The following is a 22,235-nucleotide window of genomic DNA, read 5'->3' on the forward strand; positions in this document are numbered from 1 at the left end:
GGAGCAGGAAGGGAATGTGAAAATCATCAAGTTCATCCCATTCCTTTTACAGAGGGAGAAATGACTTGCCCAAGAGCCTGTGCCTAGTAATTTTTGTTCTAGTATTCTTTCTTTTACACTACACCTTATATAAAGTAAGAACACAAATCATAGGATCTTAGATCTAGATCTGGCAGGGGCCTTAGAGGCCACTGAGTCTAATCTTCTCATTTTACAGATGAGGAAACTGAGGCACGGAGATATAGAGTGACTTGTGTAGGGTCACACAGCTAGGAAGTGTCTTAAAGCAGGATTTTGAACCCAGGCCTTTTCTACTTTTTTTTTTTTTTTTTTGCAGGGCAATGGGGGTTAAGTGACTTGCCCAGGGTCACACAGCTAGTAAGTGTCAAGTGTCTGAGGCTGGATTTGAACTCAGGTCCTCCTGACTCCAGGGCCGGTGCTTTATCCACTTCGCCACCTAGCCGCCCCAAACCCAGGCCTTTTCTAGACTTGAAGTCCTAACCTAGAGCCTGTTGGAGAGGAAACATTAATATCCATGAAGTAATTAGAAAGCAAATGTCAATTGTTAGTCTGTGCTAGAGTCCTCATGGGATAGAAGACAAACTCCTCTGAGTCAAGCCCTATGAGGCAGGAACCAGTGTTGTACGCCCAAGGCCTGCGGTACACGGGCCGAAGCAGTCTTTTGTATTATTCACGACGTCAGTGAGGGGCGAGATCGCCGTAGGCCCGGCTGTCCAGGAGATGAGCTGGGTGAGCCCTTAGAATGCAGAAAGTCACTTGCCAAATACATCTGTTTCCTAAGGGAAGGCTGGATTGTTATCTTTCTGTATTGGATAGAGATAGGGGAGGGCATGAGTGACTGACGAGGGCTTGGGCTCAGTTAACTGTGAAGAAAAGCTTGGCCTGACTGGAGGAGAGGGTGTGTCCCGGAAGCCTGGAGAGATAAGGCTGGTGTGGTTGGGTGGGGTCACTCTGTGAAATGCCTTGAATGGCAGCTTGAGGAGGGTCAGCAACCTATGGCCCATAGCACCAAGGTGCCGTGCTATATGGCACTCGCAAATGGCTAATCTCCTTCACAGCTTGAAAAGTTGCAGAGACGCTCCACAGCGGGTATGCACTGTGTTTAGGGCCCAGAAAGGGAACAGCATGTATAATTTACTCCTGCTGAACTTTTGGGTCAGGTTTTTACTTCTGTCATCTTACTTAGGGACCTGGGTCTCTACCATACTGCTACCGCCATTTATGAGGAGAGGTTCCCAGGCATGAAGGTCTTTTGTTACTGGTGAGCCAGACATGTCCCTGAGGCTTGCCTTTTCTCACAAATACAATTTTGCATCAGTCCAGTATAGATCATTGTGAACTCCCTCCTTAGTTCTGAGCATCTTTAGAGCTCATGTGCAGAGCAGCAGCCTGAATACTGTTCTGAGTGGGGAAGAGGGTCATTGTGGGCAGGGCTAGAATATGAAAACAGGAGAGAAATAACTGGTGGCAGTCAGTATGTCATACCAGAAAGAGTATGAATGAGAGTACGGGATCATGTCTTAGCTTTGCCATTTACTATCCATATAGTAGACAGCTAGGTGGTGAAGTATTTAGTGAACTGGACCTGTAGTCAGGAAGAGCTGAGTTCAAATCCTGCCTCAGATACTTGTTGTATGACCCTAGAAGTCACTTAATGTCTGTATGCCTCAGTTTCATCATCTGATGATAAAATGATAATAGCAGGATTGTTGTAAGGATAAAATGAGACATTTGTAGCATTTTATAAACCTTTAGATGCTATATAAATACTAGTTATTACCATTGCTACTATTACCACCATTACCAGTAGCAGCAGCAGCAGTAGCAGCAGTACCAGCGTAACTCTGGGTGAGTCATTTCCTTTTCCTAAGCCTTGTATGTATTCCTTGTACAGTAAAGTCAGTAATGTGAGATTTAAAATTGGATACTAGAGCATTAATTTCCCCTCTTTAATCTTTCCCTTAATTTATCTCCCAGACTAGTAAATGGAAGAAGCTTCTGGTTTCTAGTTAGAGCTTTTATTGTGTGGAAGTTACCAGGTGATGTTGATTAGAGGGATAGGAAAGTAGAAATACAAACCAAATAGTCTTAAGTCTAAGCTTAGTCTATATTCCGTATAAAACTCACCAAAAGCCCAAGGCCACCTTTGGGGGGAGAGAGAGAGCCGAGTTAAGCACGTGCTGCTAACGGCGAGTTGGGCCGCATCTAACTCCAGTTCGCGTCTGTCTGTGTGTCGCGCCAGTCATTGGACCAGGAGAGCAGGCAAGAGATCCTACTTCCGTTCTCTCCTTGCCTTTTAAGCTCGCACCCCGGAAGTGGAGTGCTTAGCAGCCGGGCTGACATGCATAGCCCGTGCATGGCCGTCGGTATCCTCCCCGAAAGGGTGGTCCTTTCCGTATTCACTAACCGACTGTTAAAAAACTTTTACCACAGTAACTAGCACTTATTAAAGGCTTACTGTGTGCCAAGCACTGTTCTAAGGGCCTGGAATGCAGATATAAGTAGAAAGAAAGATAAACCTTGCCTTCAAGGAGTTTACATTCTAATGGAGGAAGACTACACATAAAAGGAGACTGAAGGGGGGTTGGAGGATAAAAGTCTCCACCTTGGGGCTTGGTGGAGGAAGTCCAGAGTGCAGCATGGAGAAGTTGTTGTGAGGAAGGTACCTTGTAAACCTTTTTTTTTTAAGTGAGGCAATTGGGGTTAAGTGACTTGCCCAGGGTCACACAGCTAGTAAGTGTTAAGTGTCTGAAGCCAGATTTGAACTCAGGTACTCCTGACTCCAGGGGTGGTACTCTATCCACTATGCCACCTAGCTGCCCCTGTAAACCTTTTTAAAGCACTATAGAAATGTAATCTCCAAAGGGGAGTTGCATTTCTCTTCACTGGGCAGGTTTAGCTCTGCCTCATGTGGCTGCTTTTCACACTTCTCTATTTTTTACAGGTTCAACCAAAATGCCAAGGGTTTGCTCAGTTCTTTTCTTCCTAGCATTTCCAGATCACCTGGGTCACAGGCCACAATCCCCAGGTCCCTCTGTTCTTCACAACAAGCTTGAGAAGAGGCAGTAGGGGACAGTTTCACTGCCATTTCCCTTAGTAATTCTAGTCCTAGAGGTCCCTCAAGTCCAGGGTGTGAGTTGATCGTCCCTGCTGTGAGGATCCTAATGTTAGAGATATTCCTAAAGCCTCCAGAGGACACTTCTGAATGGTGTCTACCCTCCTGTTCCATAGGATTTATTAGTCATGAAGAGGAGGAAGAAGAGGATGATGATAGCCTTTCTTTAAAGATTCGCAAAGTATGTGGAACATATTTATGTCACTTGAGACAGGTGCCACGAGGCAGGTATTCTAGGAATCATCATCATTCCTATTATCCCAGAAAAGGAGTGACGTCACACAGCTGGGGGTGGTGTTTGAGCCCAGCACCAGTAGTGCACTGTACCAGCACTGTATCCACTGGGCTGCGCTGTCTCAGCATTACAAGGCCCAGGCCCCATCATCCATGAGAGGAAACCTGGAGACTGAGAGGGAGCAGGAGGCCTTAGGAAGAGGGAACATTTAAGAACCCCACAAGAAAACCTGTATGAATACAGGGCTTTTGTCCTGGGTGGGCATTAAAAGAAGCATTTGTTGATTTGGAAAGGGTCAGTGACAGAAAAGATACTGGAAGAAAGGCCAGGCAGAGTGTGCTCTATATTGGAAGCTATTCCCCACGTAACTCTGGGCAGTGTAGTAGGCAGTGTGGAGCAGAACATGGACCCGCGCAGCTGCTCTCTGTCTTTTACTCTCCCAGATGAAGCTTAGAAAGGCCCCACTGAGCACATAGTACTCAGGAATGCGTTCAGGCTTATTCCAGAAGCAAGGAAAGGAGAAGAGTTCCTGCTTCTGGGGACCTTATAGTCTATTTGGAGAAACAATTCAAATACGTCAAACAGGAGATAAAGTAAAATATTATTTTTTCCATCCATAAAATGAAAATGTTGAACTAAGTCATGGAATTCCAGAATCCCAGAAGTCATTGTCTAATCAAATGCATTCCTGAATAGTTTTTTTTTTTTTTAGTGAGGCAATTGGGGTTAAGTGACTTGCCCAGGGTCACACAGCTAGTATGTATCAAGTGTCTGAGGCCGGATTTGAACCCAGGTACTCCTGAATCCAGGGCTGGTGCTCTATCCACTGCGCCATCTAGCTGCCTCCTCCTGAATAGTTTTTTTGTTTTGTTTTGTTTTTTGCAGGGCAATGAGGGTTAAGTGACTTGCCCAGGGTCACACAGCTAGTAAATGTCAAGTGTCTGAGGCCAGATTTGAACTCAGGTACTCCTGAATCCAAGGCTGGTGCTTTACCACTGCGCCATCTAGCTGCCCCCTGAATAGTTTTAAATCCCTTCTATAATATATCCAGCAAGTGATCATCTAGCCTTCACTTTCACTCCATTTTCTGGATAGTTCTGAATAGGAAGTTTTCCCTTAAAGCAAGTACAAATCTGCCTCTGTATCTATCACTAGTACCTCTGAGTTCTGCCATCTGGGCCCAAACAGAAAAATGTCTGATCCCTCTTCCCAAATATAATTCTTCCAAAGCAGTGCACATGAGCCTTCTTCATTATTTCATCATTCTTCAAAGGGCAGAAGAACCATAGGGGACTTATTTTTCTTTATCTGACTCTTACCACCAACAAGGAAGGAATTGGTTGTTGAGGGTAGACAACTCCATCTTTTTTTATAATTTTTTTTTTTTTTGCAGGCAACGGGGGTAAAGTGACTTGCCCAGGGTCACACAGCTAGTAAGTGTCAAGTGTCTGAGGCCGGATTTGAACTCAGGTACTCCTGAATCCAGGGCCGGTGCTTAACCACTGCGCCATCTAGCTGCCCCCCTAGACAACTCCATCTTAGAATTTGTGTTAGAGGAAAGCCAAGCAGAGTCTGATGTGCATCTTAAAATTTCAGAGGTTTCAGAGAAAGGATAAATAGGATTCCCTGGTCTAAAAGTTATCTACCAGTTATGGTCATCTCAAGAATGAATTGCTAAAGCTATAGAGAAAAACAATTCCAATCAGGAAAATAAGAGAAAGGTGTCTAAGGAGACTACTGTGAACGCACATAAATTAACTCTGATTTTTAAAAGATGGTAACAACAGTAATAATAATTCAGGCAGCTGGGTGATACAGTGGATAGAGTATTGGGCTTAGAATTGGGAAGATTTGTCTTCATGAGTTTAAATTTGGCCTCACACTATGACCTGGGTAAGTCATTTAGCCCTGTTTGTCTCAGTTTCCTCATCTGTAAAGTAAGTTAGAGAAGGAAACAGCAAACAACTCCAGTATTTGCCAAGAAAACCCCAAATGGGGTCACAAACAATTGGGCACGACTGAAATGACTGAACAGTAACAACAACAACAAAATAATAATAATGATAGCTTATACTTAGCATTTTAAGGTTTGCAAAGCACTTCACATAGATTATCTGATTTGATCCTCACTAAAACCCAGTGACATAGCTGCTATTATTATTCCTATTTTATAAAATGAGGACCCTAGGCTCAGAGAGGTTAAATGAGTTAAGTCCAGGGTTACAAAGTTAGTAAGTGTTTGAGGTGGGATTTGAACCCAAGTTTTCCTAACTTCATATTCAACACTCCCCTCTGATATACTGATGTGCAGAGGATGGCGGCAAAGGTAGGTAAGGGAAGATAAATACAGAGGTTTTGCACATCCTTGTAGGAATAGTGTTAGGAGTATGAAATCCCAGAATGGGCTGGGACTAGGAAAGAAAACTATGGACAACAAAAAGATGTTTGTTTTTTAAGCTGTATTGGGGAAAACAGGAAAATTAAAGAAAAGAAATAGTACCATTACTTGGGGATAGGTTAGATCAGAATTGTCAAACACTCATTCTAGGCATTATACTCCCCAGTGCAGGTCAAATCAGATTAAAATGTAATTGGAAAATATTTAACTAAATGAATAAAAATATAGTAGACTATAGATAATGTTATTATATGGTTTTATAAGTCAGTATATGGCTAGAGATCCTTATATATGATTTAGTCTCTCACCCCTTTTTCTTTTCTTTCTTTTTTTTTTTTGGTGGGGCAATGAGGGTTAAATGACTTGCCCAGGGACACACAGCTAGTGTCAAGTGTCTGAGGCTGGATCTGAACTGAGATCCTCCTGAATTCAGGGCCAGTGCTTTATCTACTATGCTACCTGGCTGCCCCCTCTCACCCCTTTTTTCTATTTGTTTGACTGGTTTAGACCAGGGCTTCTTAAACTTTTTCTATTCACAACCTCTTCACCCAAGAAATTTTTACTTCACACCAAGCATATAGGTATATGAACTAGGTATACATAACCTCTTGCTGTTGCCAAGTTTTTTTGGGGCCCCCACATTCATTTATGTGACCCCATGTGGGGTTGCAACCCACAGTTTAAGAAGTTTTGGTTTGGGGCAGCTAGATGGCGCAGTGGATAGAGCACTGGCCCTGGATTCAGGAGTACCTGAGTTCAAATCTGGCCTCAGACACTTAACACTTACTAGCTGTGTGACCCTGGGCAAGTCACTTAACCCCAAATTGCCTTACTAAAAAAAAAAAAAGAAGTTTTGGTTTAGGTAATAATGGAAAACAATTACTTTGTTTCTTTTTATCTCTGCCAAGGAAAACAATCTGTCTTTTGATTGTAAATGACAGAAAAAAAATGATACCCAAGATAACTGTGAAAGTAATAGAAAGTAATAGAAAATGCCTAACTTCCCTTGATGAGTTCAAATCATAAGGCTCAGGTGAACTAACCATAAAGCATGGAATTTCCAAATTGGAAGGGAGTTTAGCAACCATCTAGTCCATCCCTTTCCAACCAAAGACTAATCCCCACTAGGATGTACCCAACAAGTGGTAAGTCAGTCTCTACTTGTAGCCCATTCCACTTTTGGATAGCTGTAGTTATTAGGAAATTCCTCTTAATACCAAGCCTAAATTTGCTTCTTTATAAGTTCTTCTCATTGTTTCTTGTTCTGCCCTCTCGAGTCATACCAAAGAAGTACAATCTGTTTTCTACCTTATAGCTCTTTAAATTCTTAAAGATCATTTTCATGGATCCCTCTGAATTTTCTCTTCTCCATTCTAAATATCTCCATTTCCTTCACCTGAACCCCTTGTGACATGGGTTTGAGAGCTTCACCAATCTGATGGCTTTCTTCTGGACATTATTTATCAATGCCCTTCCTAAATTGTGGTACTTAGCACAGAACAAAAGACTACTGTGATATATATGCTCAGGATAGAGTAATGCTATTCTAGCAAACCCAAAGAATTAACATATGATTTCAGCCTAATATTGATCTTGGAAAGATTATGAGTAATGGGGAAGCTACTTCAGGATTAGAGAAGGATAAATTTTGTCCCTCTTTTCAAAAAAGGGAAGAAAATGGGGCCTGCAAATTATAGGCCTGTGAACTTGAATTTGATTCATCATAAAATTTTAGAATGTATTATTAAAGGAATGATCAGTGAACATCTTGAAAATAAAGCAATTAATATATACAAAGAGCCATCAATAGTTCCATCAAGAATGGATTATGCTGGGGCAGCTAGGTGGCACAGTGGATAGAGCACCAGCCCTGAGTTCAAATCTGACCTCAGACACTTAACAGTTACTTGCCGTGTGACCCTAGGCAAGTCACTTAACCCCAATTGCCTCACACACCCCCCCCCAAAAAAAAAGAAAGAAAAAAAAAGAGAAGAGAAAGAGAAGAGAAGAATGGGTTATACCAGAAAAAAACAAATTATTTTTGACAGGATGGCTAGACTGGAGTGTTTTAAATATGGTTTACCTAGATTTTGATAAAACTTTTGATATCTCTCATGCTGTTCTTGTGGAAAAGATGGGCAGCTGTGGATTAGATCATACTACATAGAGATAGCTGGATTCTGGAACTTATTTAATGGCAAGATCCAAAGAATAGTTCTTAGTTTTATATTAGCTTGAAAGGAGGGCTTCAGTGGAGGGCTCCACAAATCTGTACTTGGCTTCATGCTGTTTATCAGTTTGACAAAGACATAGCTGACATGCTTATCGAATTTGCAGATATGACAAAAAGCCAGGAGAATTAACACATATTCTATGACAAGATCCAAAAAGATTTTTCCAACACCAAAACACTGTGCCAAATTTAATAAAATAAGAGTTGATGGGGATAATTGTAAACTTTTATACTGGTGTTCAAAAGAATCAAATTCACAAAGCAAGGTGGGAGAGATGTGGCTAGACAAGCCTTCTTCAGAAAAAGACCTGGGAGTTTTAGCGGAATGAAAGCTCATTATGATTCAACACTGTCATATGTCAGCCAGGAAAACCCATATGATCTTAGGCTACATTAAGTGATAGTCTTGTTGCATTCAGTCCTGGTTAGACCACATCTAGATTATCATGTTCAGTTCTGGATGCCACATGGAAGGAAGGACCTCGATAAGCTGAAGAGCATCTAAAAGAGGACAGCCACTATGGTGAGGTGCCTCATGCCCTAAGAACATAGATTGAAGGGCTTGGATAAGAGAAGAGTTAAAGGGACATGATAGTTGTCTTTCAGTATTTGAAGAGCTCTCATGTTTCGGAGGCTATGTGTTTATATTCTTTGCCCTAGAGGAACGAACTATGAACAATGGGTGGAAGTTGCAAAGAGGCAAATTTAGTCTTCATAGTAGGAAAACTTTTCCAATAGATTTACCCCAAAATAGAACGGCTTGCACTTCACTGGAGGTTTTATTGGATACAGGATCATAAATGTAGAATTAGAAGTTACTTCAGAGTCCACCTAGTCCAACCCCCTTCTTTTACAAATGAGGAAAGGGAGGCTGAGGAAGGTTACATGACATGTCCTGGGTTGTAGAGGTGATAAGACTCAGAGGTGGAATTTGAACTCGTGCCCTTTGATTCCTAACTTTCCACTCTACCATGATGCCTCTGTCTTGTAGAAGGTATTCTTTTTCAAGTGTGGGATGGATTAGTACAGTGGTGTCAAAATTAAATAGAAACTAAGGTCACCAAACCATACATAAGGATCCCTGTGGGCAGCATATTGACTTAGAAAACCATATGTTTTATTATTATCATTATTATTAATAATATATTAACCACATTTTTATTTATTTTGTTAAATATTTCCATGTTATATTTTAATCTGGTTCAGGCTGCACTCGGAAATGTTGAAGGCTGTATTGAAGGCTGCACGTTTGATACCTCTGGACTAGATAACTTGAGGTCTCTTCCAATTGTGAGATAATGTGATAACGTGATTCCATGAAAACCTTTCTAACTCATGTATATTAGTAGCCTCTTTTCTCTCTCCCACCCACCAGTCTTCTCTTCCTCAGGCTAAGCATTCCTCATACCTAAAACAGTCCTCTTATGACCTAGTTATCAATCTTTTTACCATCTTGTTTTTGTTCCTAAAATTTGGCTCACAGAGTTGAATTATAATACTTAAAGTATTATTTCATCTGATGCTTTATAATCAGATGAAGTTGTTTATGAACACTCAAAATATAATTTTGTATGAGATTCATTTGAGATAATGGGGATCTAAGTTCTTTAATTCTGTACACTTAAAATGATCTGTCATCTTACCACATGAGTACTCTTCCCAGACGTGCAGATCAAGACCCATCAACACCTCATTCTGTGCAGCACTTGTAAGGCCTTTTCAAGAGGTCTACCCAGTGTCTTAGAAGTCTTCCTCTAGGTTTCTTGATGTTACTTGTGTACTGATAGAATGCATGAGCTGCCCTATATGACATCTCTTACCTTTTTGTCCCTACATCAATTTTATGATATATTTTATTAATCAACAGGCATTTATTAATTACCTGCTATCTGAATTATTTAAAGAGGTAATTAAAAGTTTTTAAATGGGAAATGGACCACAGAAATTACATTGACACCAACAATAATAATTTCATTTAGAAGTTTAACCAATATAAATTAATTGCTACAACAAGGAGACCAAAAGAACCCAGGAAATGCTTTTATTAGCAAATTCTTACTTGCTAATTGAAGAGATATGGTTGTCAAAGGTAATATCTGGCTAAAATATAAATTTGTTTATAAATCTTATGAAGGAGAGTGATGAGAAGTATTGTCTCATAAAGTAGAGAGAAACAGTGGAGAGAAACTTGACAAAATATACAACTAAACAGAGTTACTCCAAGCACATTTAAAGATAAAAATGGAATGACAGAAGAAAAATAGAAAAGATTTAGAAGGACCATCATTAACTACTGATCCATATAAAAGTACATCAGTAATTACTGAACTATATGTCTTCTCCCTCGTCCATATAAAATCTTTATGAGAGTCATCTATACATGAAATGCAGGGAATCCTCCATGAGGGTAAGAGTAGGGAAAAAGCACTTTCATAAGCAATATTCAACAACAGACCCCATCTTTACCATTTTATCATTAATTGACAGATATAGAGAATATAAGATTCCATTGGCTTATAGTTTGTACATTGCCCACCCGCCCATCCAAAGAGAAAGAAGCATTTGATTCAGTAAAAAATGAAAACTGCATTATAGGCTTTTCAATTTTTTTCTTTCTTTTTTTTTTTAAAGAAAATTAAAGGTTGGTTTTTTTCAGTAAACAAAAATAATCTGCTTTCTCTTCCTCCCATCTCCTCCCATTACAGGCTCTTTTACAACAAGATATGTTCCATCCATACATCAAGACAGCATGATCATTCTATATTCCTTTGAAAATATAACTGAAATAATCCTGTTTAATGACCAGCTGATTACAAACTTCAGGCATAAGCTCACCAAAGATGTTCTTTACTGTGATGGGGGAGATCCAGTGCAAAATAAAGGGGGAAAGCAGGGTTGTAGATGATAAGGTCCTAAAAATATTTCTGGTTTTAGATAGCATTGTGTTGATTACATCGAGCTCCTGAACATTGCAGAGAGACTAGTAATCACTGTAATCACCTGTAATCAAAATAATTTGATCTGTCCATCCATATGGGAAAGAGTCTATATATGAATAATGTTGCTCATATTTCAGCTTGCATTTGGATACACACCCTATAGAGCTTGGCTTATCAAAGTGTGTATAATTGTATATAAAGTAATGAGTTGAGTCCAGCATTGAACCAAGAGGAAGATAGCAGACCAGATTTTTTCAGAAAATTGCAAAACTTGGGAAAATAGGCATATTAATGCATTGTTAGAGCTGTGAATTGGTCCAGCCATTCTAGGAAGCAATTAGGAACTATGCCCCCAAAGTCAAAATGTCACAGAACTATATGTATCATACTATCACACCTGTACCCTAAAGAGATCATAGAAGAAAAAGACCCATACATACAAAAATATTTGCAGCAGCTCTTTTTGTAGTGACAAAGAACTAGAAAATAAGGAGGTGCCCATTAATTGGGAAATAGCTGAACAAAATATGGTATATAAATATAATAGAATTCTATTGTGTGACAAGAAGTAATGGAAGGGGTGGTTTCAGAGAAATGTAGTAAGACTAACAAACTGATGGCAGAGTGAACTAAGCAGAACCAGGAGAACAATCTGTATAATAACACCAACATTGTAAAGACAAATAACTTTGAAAAGTGTAGGAACTCTGATTAATTCAGTAACCAACCAAATTCTAAAGGACCAGTGATAAAGCAGGCTACCACCCTCTTGATAGGTGATAAACATGATGCAGAATGGGACATATATTTTTGGATGTAGCTATTGAGGGAATTTGTTTTGCTATGAATATGGGGATTTGTTTGGCTATGAATATCTGTTAACTGTTTGAAGGGTTTTGTTTGTGTTTGTGTGGTGTTTTTTTTTTTTCAGTTGAGGAGGTGGGAAGCAGAGAAAATAAATACTTGTTAATTGAAAAAATCAAAAAGGAAAGAAGAAAGAAATTGCAAAGCTATTTTACTGACCCAAAGCTTCTCATTGAAAAAACAAACAAACAAGCAAACCGTTTTTTTCAATATTACATTTTACTGATGGTGCTATATGTCATTGAGACATGGAGTACTGCTGCCTTTGAAGAACTAAAAACAAATGTTACAGAGGAGGTAATGGAGAAGCATATGGAGAGTGTGAGCAGTTTACAACATATAATCAATGAAGAATCCTGAAGAACAGGAAGAAAGGATGTCATTAAGGAATTGTACAATAGGAAGAGAAGATGAACCAGTCATGTGGCAGTGATATGGGATAACAGCTGGATAGCCAGAGTGTTCCAATGTCAAGAGAAAACAAAGAAAACCTTTAGCACAGGAGTTTTAAAACTTTTTTATGTCATGGACCCTCTTGGCGAACCTGCGGACACATTTTCAGAATAGTGTTTTTAAATGCATAAAATAAAATGCAAAGGGTTACAAAGGAAAACAAAGTATAATGAAATATGGTTATTAAAATGTCTTAAAAACAGGGTCACAGACCCTAGGTTAAGAATACTTGCTATAGTGCCTTGGATAGAGTCCCTGTGGCTGACTTTTGTGAGCATATGGACAAGTGTCACATAGGATTGGCAGGCATGAATGAATCCAGTCTTCATCAATGCAGGCAACTCCCAAATTGATGAAATCACAGGTGCCCTTGAGAATCAGAGTATATGTGCCAGGCATAGTGCCAAGTGCTGGGGATACAAAACAGAAATGAAATGGTCTCTGGCATCAAGATGTTTAAAAATCTATCAGGAGAGATAACTTGTACACACAAAAGTATTACTCTAGACAACATAAATGCAAGTAATTCAGGTCTGGGAGGGTGGGGAGGCAGTGGTAGTGCAGTGGGATCAGGAAAGGCCTCACGTAGAAGGTAGTACTTGGCCAGGTGTGGTGGTGTAACCCTGTAATTCCTACTACTTTGGGAGGCTGAGGCCCATCCAGAGGAGGATGGCTAAGATCATCATATGAGGACTGGAGACCGTGTCATCTGAGGATTGGCTGAAAGAGCTAGGGATATTTAGCTTGGTAAAGAGAAGACTTAGTGGGGACATGATCATTATTTAAAAGGCTGTTCATGTGGAAGAGGGACTCAACTTTTTCTCCTTGTCCTCTGGAGGTAGAACTGGGAGCAAGGAGCAGAACTTAGAGGGAGACAGACTTCTGTTCCTTGGGAGATAGCAGCTACTTCATTTCTATAGGTCTGAAGGAATGGTATAGAGGGGGATCCTCTGCTTATGGATATGTTGGACTAGATGACCTCTAAAGTTCTTCTAGTTCAGATTCTGTCAGAGCCTGAGGTGGCATGGACAGGGAAGTAGTCTTGATTTCATCTCCTTCATTGGTGTCAAGCATATAATTTTCCCTGCCCCAGAATCTGACCTAATTGATCTGTACGGAGAGTGATAGGTTCCAACCACTGTCTCTGCTCTCCTCCTTCTTGGCCCTTTCCATATACTTCTCCCTTCCTGCTGCCAGAAGCCTCGGAGGCTGCCCAGTGAGATTGGAAAGGCCTTCCCACCTCTGAGATATTCTTGTTTGCTGGCTCTGTCACTAGCTAAGTTTCCTTTCTGTCCTTGGTGCACCATGGAGCCATGACTCTTCCCAGAGGTGCTGCTCAGTGCCAGGCCCAGTGATAAAAGTCTCCTTACCTCCCTAGGCCTTGGCATCAGGTTACTATACTGTATAAGGATAGGAAGCAGTTACAGTCAGTGAAGTGCATGTCCATGAAGTACCCACTGCCAGTCCATTGTGAATTTAGATAGCTCTTCCCCAAGAGTACCAGGTCCTAGTCGGCTATCTTGGGATTCAATCTGTTCCTAAAATGACTGGGTAGCACCTCCCTTCTGTCCCCTGCCTCCACCCCGAACTCCTAGGCTTGGCTTTCCCCCAGGATGAAGTCCCAGGGTCCTATGGAGGGTAGGGAAGGCCTTTTCCTAGGACAAAAAAGTATAGGTTGAGCTAGCCTTGCCAGGAGATTTCTCTTCTCTCCATTCATGACCCAGAGGACACTGAGAGACAGGGACTCTGGATATAATTCACTGAATCTCAGAATTGGGAGATGTAATCTATGGGAGGTAGTGTGGTACAGTGGAAATAGTGCTGGGTTTGGAGTCAAAGGACCTGAGTGCCACTTATTCCCTGTGTGGCCTAGGGCAAGGGAACCTGTCTGGGTCATCTGTTTCTTCATCTGTAAGGTGAGAGGGTAGGATTCCATAATTTCTACGGTCCCTTCCAGCTCTAAATCGATGATCCTGTGATCCTAGTGTAACCTCAACTTAACAGGAATCCCCTCTTCCAGAATCCTGTACAAGAAATCATTCAGCCTCTCTTGAGGACCTCCAGTTTCCCCTCTTCACCTGGAGGCTCATTCTGCTTTTGGACAGCTCTAAATTGCTAGGAAGTTTTTTTCTTTCACTGAACTAACATCTAACTGCAACTTCAACAGATTGATCCAAAGCAGACCAAGCCTAATCAGTCTTGTACATCAAGAGGCAATTCCCCTTTCCAACAGATCAGCTCACGCCAAAGAGTTCCCCCACATCATGGTAGTACTTAGAGCACCTCCTCTTCTAGGGCTTGGGTCTCCTTTCTCTTTAAGGCACAGCAGACTAAAGCCTAATCACTTTTGCACATGGCAGCTCTTCAAATACTTGAAAGTGGTAACAATGCTCTCCCTACGTTTTCTCTTCTCTAGGCCAGACAGCTTTGGTCCTTTGATCCAGGCCTCCCATACATGGTCTTGAGGCCCTTTGCCAGCCGCCTTCTTGCCAGCTGAGCTGTGTCCTTCTGGAACTAAATATGGTATTCCAGATGTGTTCTGACCAAGGTAGAGGGCAGTGTGCCCCAAGGAAGGTCAGGTTAACTTTTTGGACTGCCTTGTCACATGGCTGACAATTAGAATGACTCATTCTGTGTGACCCTGGCCATAGCCTTTCTGCTCCCTGGGCCTTCGTATCTTCCTCTGGATAGCCAGAGAGTTAGATTTGGTAGCCTGAGAGAGCCCATGGTAGTATTAAGTAACTATAATTCTACAGTGGTGGTCTTTGGAGGAGGGGCTGTGCATTCTTGGGGAGGCCACAGCATGACGCCAAGCAGTGTGTAATCTGCCAATTGGAGGATGAGAAGATGGTTATCTCACCCTTCTTGAAATGGTCAGTCATCAGCTTGTCTCCAACACTGCACCATCTCTTTCACCTATTATCATGCAACACTTCTCCAGTACACCCTCATTCAACTCTGATTCCCAAAGTTGACTGGGCACAGGTACTGGCCTTGCAGGGTAGTTATAATCTAAGCACAACTTGGGCACCTGGGACAGTTGCCTAGGCATAACTACCTGCTTCCCACCCTAGTATCTCCACACCTGGCTCTCCAGATGCTACATGGCTTCAGTAGGAGCCTTTCAGTAGGTAAGCTCTGTGTTCTAGGACAAAGTTTGGTAAGATTCTGCCCTGCCCCTTCTTTTTTGGGGGACAAGAGACAGGGTGAATCACTGTGAATAAGCAGGTATGCTGGGTTGTGATCTGCATTGTAGATCTTAATACATTCTCTTTTTCTTCCAAACTTCCCTCTTACTGGAAAGAACAACCACGATCCTTCTAGTTGCCTAGGTTCACAGTCTTTGCATAGTTTTAGACTCATGACTTATCACTGTCCTTCACCTCACATATCTAATCAATTGCCAAATGTTGTTGATTCTATTTTCATAACCTCTCTCATCCATTTCCTTCCCTGTAGTCACATAGTCACCACCCTAGTTCAGGCTTTCATCACTTCTCTATCCACCCTACAGATTACTGCTAAAGTAATTTTCGTAAAGACCATGTTATTCCCCTACTCAGTAGAGCATTGATTCTAGAGTCAAATAAATATAGCTTCATCTTTATCTCACCCTTTTTTAATTTGAATTTTAATGTTTTGTAATAGACAATTATTAGTACAGTTATAGAATTTAATAAATAATTAAATATGGACATTTTGGGCTTGAGTATTTGAAAATATTTTACTGTTAAAGACTCATAATTTTAAAAGTTTGTCCTAAAAGACCAGAAATGGGAGGTAATCATTGTCTAAAGTATATCTGGGTCTTAAAGATGGAAGCTAGGTAAAAAAGTGGGTAGGTCGAGTGCCAGGCCTAGTTAGAAAGACACATCTTCCTGAGTTCAAATTTGGCCTCAGAAACTTACTAGCTGTGTGACCCCTAGGAAGGCCACTTAACCCTGTTTGCCTCAGTTTCATCATTTGTAAAATGAGATAGAGTAAGAAATAGTAAACCACTCCAGTATTTTTGCCAAGAGAACTTCAAATGGGGTCATGAAGAGTTGGACACAATTGAAACAATTCAACAACAAAAAGTTGAAACAGAATTGGAAAGTGGGGAGGGGGTCAAGATGGAGGAGATAGTTTAAGCCAAAGGGGAAAATTAACCAGCAAGGTGACACAGTGGATAAAATACTGGAAGACCCCAGAAAGACATGAGTTTAGATTATTCCTTAAACACTTAATAGCTGGTGACCCTGGGCAAGTCACTTATATCTACCTCAGTTTCCTTATCTGTAAAATGAGGATAATAATAGCACTTACCGGGGCAGCTAGGTGGCGCAGTGGATAGAGCACCAGCCCTGGATTCAGAAGGACCTGAGTTCAAATCCGGATTCGGACACTTAACACTTACTAGCTGTGTGACTCTAGGCAAGTCACTTAACCCCAATTGCCTCACTTAAAAAAAAAAAAATTAAAAAAAAAAATAATAGCACTTACCTCCCATGGTTGTTGCAAGGATCAAATAAGTTAAAATATAACAAGCTTTAAAGTACTTTATAAATGCTAGCTGTCATTAAATGTAGAATGTGGGGCAAGAGGAGAAAACAGGAAGTGGCCCCTGGCTTTGGGGAGTGCCTAGGAGCAGATGTGAAGTTGCTCAGATGACAGTCTCTTCTTCCCTTTCTGGAGGATATCCTCAACCCTGGTTAGGGGAGGGAGAAGCTATCCTTTACCATGTTTCTCTGCTGTTCAGGGAGTGTGAAGTTTGGGGGATACAGGTCAAGATGATGGATTCCTTATGCTTCCCAGCTCTCTTCAGTCCTGGCCTGCCTTGCTCCACCCTGCCCTATCTCTGTTCTACCCCACCCAGACCATCTTGGTACACAAAAGACTTGGGTGTCACAGATGGCTGTTCATCTGTTCCTGGAAAATTTCCTCTCTAGCTATTCCCTGCTGCAGCCTCAGTCCATCTCCTCCCCCCCCCCCCCTTTTTTTTTTTGGTTAGGCAATTGGGGTTGTGACTTGCCCAGGGTCACACAGCTAGAAAGTGTCAAGTGTCTGAGGCCAGATTTGAACTCAGGTCTTCCTGAATCCAGGGCCGGTGCTCTAGCCAATGTGCCACCTAGCTGCCCCTCTCCTTTCTCTCTCCTTTTTTTTTTTTTTTTTTTTTGCAGGGCAATGGGGGTTAAGTGACTTGCCCAGGGTCACACAGCTAGTAAGTGTCAAGTGTCTGAAGCCGGATTTGAACTCAGGTACTCCTGAATCCAGGGCTGGTGCTTTATCCACTGCACCACCTAGCCGCCCCCTCTCCTTTCTCTTTTAATGATAAACATTTTTATTTATTTAAAGTTTTGAGTTCCAAATTCTATCTCTCCTTCCCTCTCTCTTCCCTGAAGCAATAAACAATCAGATATAGGCTATACGTGTGCAGTTATGTAAAACATTACCATATTAGTCATTTTGTATAAGAAAACTTGAATAAAAAAATGAAAGAAAGTGAAAAATAGCATGCTTCAATCTGTGTTTAATCAATATTTGAAGGTAGATAGTATGCTTCATTAAGCCTTTGGGATTGTCCTGGATCATTATATTGTTGAGAATAGTTAAGTCATTCACAGTTCTTCACTGAACAATATTGCTGTCACTGTGCACAACATTCTCCTAGTTCTGCTCACTTCACTATACACCAATTCATATAAATCTTTCTGGGCCTTTCTGAAAACATCCTGCTTGTCATTTCTTATAGCACAATAATATTCCATTACAATCATATACCACAGTTTATTTAGCCATTCCCCAATTGATGGGCATTCCTTTGATTTCCAATTCTTAGCCACCACAAAAAGATCTGCTAGAAATATTTTTGTACAAATAGGTCTTTTATTTATTTATTTTTCCTTTATGCGGGACAACAAGGGTTAAGTGACTTGCCCAGGGTCACACAGCTAGTAAATGTCAAGTGTCTGAGGCCAGATTTGAACTCAGGTCCTCCTGAATCCAGGGCTGGTGCTTTATCCACTGCTCCACCTAGCTGCCCCAAATAGGTCTTTTTCTCTTTTTGGGGATGTCTTTGGAATATCAACTTAGCAGTGGTATTGTTGGGTCAAAGGGTATGCACAGTTTTATAGCCCTTTGTTAGCTGATCTCTTTAAAGGAGATATAAAGTAATCTGGTCCTCAGCATAATCCACATATCATACCTACCCTACCAAGATGTTTAGGAGCAGTACAGGGTCAGTGTTTTGCTGTCTGGGAGTGGTCAGAGCCTTAGCTAAGCAGGCTTTTGGGAAGGTTGGGGGCCTTTCTGTTTCTTCCCACCATAACCAGGAAGTCAGCACAAGGTAGTTTATCCAGGGCCATCATTAGAGTAGGCAGATGTGGGTGGGAACTAAATCAAACTTGTTGGGGCCTACTAAATTGACTTAACTCACATAAACCTAGGTGATATGATGGAAAAAGGCCTAGAAAGAAATTTCCTTCCTTTTCTTGTGTCATGGCACTCTCCAGTCTTTCTCTGAACCTGATCTCATCTGCCTCAGGGAGATGGAGAGTTTGGGACTTTAGGGAAGTGACTATATGCCTACCTTGTCCTTGGGGCTCACTGGGGTATCTCTTAGATAATGGTATGGTAGCTCTCTTCTACCTCCCCTCCCCCAATTCCCTCCTATCTCCCCTACTCCCCCACCTCATATAGGCACATTTGCAGCTGCTATCAACAATCCTGGCCTCTAACTGTGTCCTGGTTTCTCTTGGCAGTTCGACAGTTCCTTCAGAATGGTGTGAGCCCCAATTTGTGCAACGAGGATGGCCTTACTGCCCTGCACCAGGTTAGTGTCTTGAGAGGTTTTTTTTTCAGGCCAACAGGGATGCTAGCCAAGGGCATGAAGTAACAGATTTTGGGGGGTGACATGGGGTCACTAATGCCCATGGGGGACACTTGCAGCAGTGAGTGATTTATAATGCCTTCAGCAGAGAAGGTAAACATCATTCTGTCTGGGCTCTGGGGGTGAGTTGGGAACTGGGGGGTTTTCTGATGGGGGAACTGCCCTTGAGGGAATGCTCTGTGGCTTGCAGTGCTGCATTGATGACTACGGGGAGATGGTACAGCAGCTTCTCGAGGCCGGGGCTGATGTGAATGCCTGTGACAGCGAACTTTGGACTCCCCTGCATGCTGCTGCCACTTGTGGCCACCTCCACCTCGTGGAGCTGCTTATTTCCAAGTATGTGGATGCAAGGCCAGGCCTCTAGCAGTGCTGTACACACAGCAGGCACTTCATAGATTTTTGAATTAAGTGGAAGGGTTGGTACAAGAGTAAGACTCAGCTGAGGGTCTGGAAAATGTGGCTGCAGCTGGCCAAAGCCATAAAGAATTTTGATGTTGCCATAGGGGAGAGAGCATTCAGCTGAGTGTCCTCTGGATAGCATTTGCTGCCTGTATAACCAGCTCCATCCAAGACCATTCTCCAGAGATTGAACAGAGTCCAGGCAGCAGGATCACTATTAGGAATGGCTGGGGCAGCTAGGTGGCGCAGTAGATAGAGCACTGGCCTTGGAGTCAGGAGGACCTGAGTTCAAATCTGGCCTCAGACACTTAACACTTACTGACTGTGTGACCCTGGGCAAGTCACTTAACCCCAATTGCCTCACCCCCCCCCAAAAAAAAAGAATGACTGATGGTTCTTAGTGCTTTAAGGTTTATAAAATGTTTTATTTTTTGATCCTTCCAGCAATCCAGTGAGGATAAATCGCTCAAAGTTCCTATAGATAAGAAAACTTTAAATCATAGCCTACTATTTAAAACATATTCCTAGGATTAGAGTGGACTTCAGAGGTCATCTAGTTAAAGCCTACCTAGTTCAAACCATGAATTCCTGAGCCTAGGAAAAGTGAATCAACTTCCTCCCTGTAACAGAATAAGCTGGGGAAGTTGATTCTCCTTTCCTAGGACTTGTGCTAGGTCTTCTGACTCCAAATATGTTGGTTTTTTCCTACTCTGCATAGCTGTGATTACCTGGAGTCATGCATAATAACCACAAGTTCAAGCAGGGAAGAGCTTGATGGAGAAGAATCTTAAAACTAAGGCAGTAGTTCTTCATCTGCTATCTGTGGACTTCAGGGAGTCAATGAATAGCTTTCAGGGGGTTCATCATTATCATCATCATCGATAGCATTTATATAGTACTTTAAGGTTTTTAAAGTGCTTTGCAGATATCTAAATTTATCTCATTTTTTATTAGTTCATTTATGAACTTGGATGGTGTAAAAATTGCACCTTTATTTTCAGTAGCTTTTGGTTAGGTTACTTTGTAACCCTATGTGTTTTACTTAATGCTTTTTATTTTAACATTTTTATGGTTTTTTTTCCCCACAATTACAGGTAAAAACAATTTTTAACCTTTGTTTTTTACACTTTTGAGTTTCAAATTCTTTTCCTCCTTCCCTCCCTCTCCCCTCCTTGAGGAGGCGAGCAATTTTATATATCTTATATGTCATGCAAACCCTATTTCCATGTTGAGAAAGAAAAGACCTCCCCCCTGAAAAAAAACCCCCAATAACAAGAAGAAAAATAAAGTTTAAAAAAGTATGCTTTGATCTGTTTTTAGACTGCATCAGTTCTTTTTCTATAGGTGGATGACATTTTCATCATAAATCCTTCAGAATTATCTTAGATGATCATATTGTTGAGAATAGCTAAGTCATTCACAGTTGATCATTGGACAATATTACTGTTACTGTGTACAGTGTTCTCCTGGTTCTGGACACTTCGCTGTGCGTGGGTTTATATAAGTCTTCGCAGGTTTTTCTGAGAGCATCCCACTCATCATTTATTATAACACAATAGTATTCCATCACAATCATATACCATAACTTCTTCAGCCATTCCCCAATTGATGGGCATCAGTACCATATTGTTTTGATGATTACTGCTTTGTAATACAGTTTGAGCTCTGGTCCTGCCACTTTACCTTCCTTCACATTTTTTCATTGATTCCCTTAATATTCCTGACCTTCCAGATGAATTTTGTTATTATTTTTTGTAGCTCTATAAAATATTTTTGGTCACTTTATTGGTATAGCACTGAATAAGTAAATTCATTTAGGTAGAATTATCATTTTTATCACATTGGCTTGGTCTACTCATGAACAATTAATATTTTTCCTGTTGTTTAGCTTAACTTTATTTGTGTGAAAAGCTTTTTATAATCGTATTCATATAGTTTGAGTTTGTCTTAGCAGGTAGATTCCAAGTATTTTATATTATTTACAGTTCTTTTCTTTTTTTTGCGGGGGGCGGGGCAATGAGGGTTAAGTGACTTGCCCAGGGTCACACAGCTAGTAAGTGTCAAGCATCTGAGGCTGGATTTGAACTCAGGTCCTCCTGAATCCAGGGCTGGTGCTTTATCCACTGTGCCACCTAGCTGCCCCTTGTGACGAGTAAAATTAATCACCTTACCTGCTCCCCAGTATGGGAGGGAAACTAGCTAGGATTTACTTATAATTAGAAGCTTCAACAACATTTAGGCATTGAGCATTTATTAAAGTATATTAGAAGTTAGTAAAGAGAGAGAGAAAAAGGCCCCTTCTCCTAGCTGGTCACACTGTCAAAGCGATTGCATCCTTGTCAGTTTGACCAGAAGCTCCCTGTGGAACAGGAAGAGGGGTGGTCCCCACACACAGCTCCAAGCTAATTGGCTGGTAGCATTCAGGTCCATTGATTGACATGACTTAAAGGCGGTCCATGAATTGTAAGGCAACTTCCAGGATGCCAATTCAACTTTAGAAAGGTCGAATGCTTTCTCGGCAGGGGGTGGGGGCCCTGATTCTCACACTCCCCCCCCCCCTGTGCTTCATGAAGAAACATAGTTTCCTTATATGAAGCAATAACATTACAGATACTGATGACTAACAAAGTAAAGGGAATGAAAATAGAGAAAAGAAATTGAGCGACACAGTGACAGAAGCTAAAGGGGGCACTCCCCTTTAGCAGGTAGA

The 22,235-nt window shown here is 41.3% G+C and overlaps 1 protein-coding gene across 5 annotated transcripts in view; it reads left to right on the forward strand.

Moving 5' to 3' along the window:
• PPP1R16A (protein phosphatase 1 regulatory subunit 16A) overlaps nucleotides 1-22,235 on the forward strand; it is a 116,020-nt gene that overhangs the window by 63,409 nt on the left and 30,376 nt on the right. For all 5 annotated transcript variants that reach the window (XM_043978100.1, XM_043978101.1, XM_043978099.1 and 2 more), the window contains 2 exons: nucleotides 18,999-19,069; nucleotides 19,317-19,462. In XM_043978100.1, the coding sequence (XP_043834035.1) occupies nucleotides 18,999-19,069; nucleotides 19,317-19,462 (217 nt within the window). The remainder of the gene's footprint in view (nucleotides 1-18,998; nucleotides 19,070-19,316; nucleotides 19,463-22,235) is intronic.

This window comes from Dromiciops gliroides, chromosome 1 (genome assembly GCF_019393635.1).
Source record: "Dromiciops gliroides isolate mDroGli1 chromosome 1, mDroGli1.pri, whole genome shotgun sequence".
NCBI lineage: Eukaryota > Metazoa > Chordata > Mammalia > Microbiotheria > Microbiotheriidae > Dromiciops > Dromiciops gliroides.